Here is a 2,719-nt window from a genome sequence, read left to right as displayed (position 1 = left end):
TAAATAATGGGAGGTCTTCCCCAACATTCATATTATAACTAGATAGTACTACTAGCAATAACGGAAAAACACATAGTTTATTTCTCCAGGATTACTTGCTCGTGTTTCGAGCTGAAGCGCTGCATGTTTGTTCTTTATGTCCTAGACCTGTAAAAGGTAGACAAATAAGTTGTTAGCATACTCCTTAATAAGGAATCAAACAAGCACTATGAAATTTACGACACCTATTATTCGTCTAATAAACAAAAATAGTGTCTAAAAATATTTCAAAAATAGTGTTACTCGATAAAAGTGAAAATTGTATTTTCTGTTTTGTTTTTCGTTTCTTCTTTCAAATACGTATTGATCATTCTATATTGTATAAAAGATATACTATGTGTACATGTAGACGTTTTTCTTGACATCAACAGATATGGTTCCTATATAATAGATTTATAAACTTAATTTCTCAAAACTGGCTAGCAAATAGGAAATAATATATATACCACAATTATACTTCAGTGCAGACACCAATTAAACTTACGGTCAGAGAGGGTGTGTAGAATGCATGAATATCAATTTTTCTGTAGTTCTCTATGGAGCTGCTTTGCGCCTGGATTGCTATGAACTTCACAGTACCACGCGCCATCGACAATTTTCCAGTCCCACCAACAATAGCAAACTCACCATCTGCACTAGTAATTGCCCCCATCACTTGTAACGTAGACCCGCCAAACCTATTAAAATTGTAACAACAATTTGAAAAACTAAACCTCCAGAAAATAATTGTATATTGAACGTACAAATAATTCTTGCATGTTTAAACCTGCATGGACATACCTTGAATCCTGAAAGACCATGCTGAAAGGAAGAAACCAAGCAACGCCATTGGCCTGACTTTTGGTAGCCTGGATATGCATTCCCTTTGCCCGAGCAATGATACTTGACGTGGAATCAGGGGCAGCATGTATCTCCCAGTCATTAACGGCTACCATACCGAACGAGTTCTCAAAGCCAGGGTTGAGAATTATTTCTTGGTTGTGGGCTGGTCCACTAGCGACTTGGTGGAGGTACAAAGATAGATTGAGCTCTTCCTCACAACTACTCTTACACTTCCCTATATAAGGGTCATATGAGATTGGAAGGGTGGCCATGGCTATGGTTAAATTTGAGAAGGTAAGGAAAATGAAGACATGTCTTGCATGGGCCATCACTATGATTTTTTGACCTACAAAGAGGATGAGGATCTCTCTACAAGTACGTGTGTGAGTAAGTACTAGGTATGAATGAAAGAGACCATATTTATAGAGTTAGTTTTTGACTATGACATAAAAAATAAGTTACTTTCCTATAAGACCAACCATGAGAAACCTAGTATCATGTGTAACCGTGTTAATGAGAGATGATTCCAGATGCAAAATAGATCACATGCTTATGTGCTCTTGACACGTGATTATACTGAGATGTGCCTCCTTCGATTCTAAACCATAAGTGCATTAATTGCTGAGCCCCACATGATATAGAAAGCATCTCACGTTAATTGGGATTCCGAATATGCCATTCGAAGTCAACTTCGAGCTGAATAAATCCAATCAGCTCATCTGGAAGTGTTAACTGTGTAGATAGGAGAAGCCATAATTAGTAGATCCCTTCCATGAGTCCAAGTAAGTGAACAACTAATTATAATGTGTTTTCTACATTGGACGGTGATCATGCATTTTGTGATCAACTAGTGACGAGGATTCTCTATCTTTTATCTCTACTAACTGAAGCTTCGTCACAAGCATCCATAGAAACCCTATGGGATACAAGTTTAGTTCATTCCATTATTTTCTAGAGAAACTTTGTCTAGCTGATCACAACATGATGTTGCTGGCAAATGTTTTTGTAATACTAAGTAGTACTCCCTCCATTTTTATTTACTCTGCATATTAGAGTTGACTGAAGTCAAAGTTCATACAGTTTGACCAAGTTTATAGAAAACAATTTAATCATTTACCATAACAAATATATATGATGTGAAAGTACATTTAATAATAAATCTAATGTTATCGATTTGTTATTGTATATGCTAATATTTTTGTTTATAGACCTGGTCAAAGTATCAAAAGTTTGACTTTGACCAAAGTTAATACGCGGACTAAATATAAACAGAGGGAGTACACCATTATTAAAGTGAAAAAGGAACACGTTTTTTTGACACAATATTGTTTTTCACGTTACACTTTTTTTAAAGATGGATCACACTCGGCCTGTGCATCAAGCGATGCACACAACAATTTTTTATATTACTCAACAGACCCGACAAAACAAATACAAGGATCAACTCGATGCCGACTTGATGGCAACGACAGTCGCTACACCTACACACTTCATGATGTGCCTTGACCTCGCATCAACACACACCATCTAATCCGATGGCCTCACCAAGCCACCGGCTGGAAAAAAGAGAGCACCAACTGGCCTAGCAAATCCTCTCCACTCATAGCATGCACATGCTCTAGAACCAGCCGCAACCTTCTTCTATCATCCCATCTTCGGGAGCGACCTATGCATTAACTTTGTCAGACCATTATGTCGTCGATGCGACCATGTTGCCAAACAACGCAATCACCTGTACATGTCCATCAACACGCATACGTCACCAAGGCTCCACTGCTCCATGCCGCGTTTACCTATCATCGTCGTCGTTGCGGTAGATGCAACATCACTCCTCCTGTTTCCCCCTCCTGCCAGTATC

General features: G+C 38.2%; 1 protein-coding gene across 1 annotated transcript; it reads right to left on the bottom strand.

The window, feature by feature from the left end:
• On the bottom strand, nucleotides 1-1,116 carry LOC119294173. Its single transcript, XM_037572415.1, has 3 exons — nucleotides 820-1,116; nucleotides 524-716; nucleotides 1-147 (listed from the first exon to the last, which is right to left on the bottom strand). The coding sequence occupies exons 1-3, from the start codon at nucleotides 972-974 to the stop codon at nucleotides 142-144; spliced, it is 354 nt and encodes a 117-aa protein (XP_037428312.1). The 5' UTR covers nucleotides 975-1,116; the 3' UTR covers nucleotides 1-141.
• Nucleotides 1,117-2,719: the final 1,603 nt, after the last annotated feature.

Source organism: Triticum dicoccoides, chromosome 4B (assembly GCF_002162155.2).
Source record: "Triticum dicoccoides isolate Atlit2015 ecotype Zavitan chromosome 4B, WEW_v2.0, whole genome shotgun sequence".
Taxonomy (NCBI): domain Eukaryota; kingdom Viridiplantae; phylum Streptophyta; class Magnoliopsida; order Poales; family Poaceae; genus Triticum; species Triticum dicoccoides.
Note: the sequence above shows the minus strand (reverse complement) of the source record. Positions and strands in the feature narration are given on the sequence as shown.

What these genes read in the sequence shown, in the direction of transcription:
- LOC119294173 (XM_037572415.1), bottom strand. Translation starts at nt 974, where the DNA reads ATGGTAGCCGTTAATGACTGGGAGATACATGCTGCCCCTGATTCCACG. An exon ending in ATGGTCTTTCAGGATTCAAG is followed by an intron (nt 717 to 819) that starts GTATGTCCATGC and finishes CAATTTTAATAG; the next exon opens with GTTTGGCGGGTCTACGTTAC.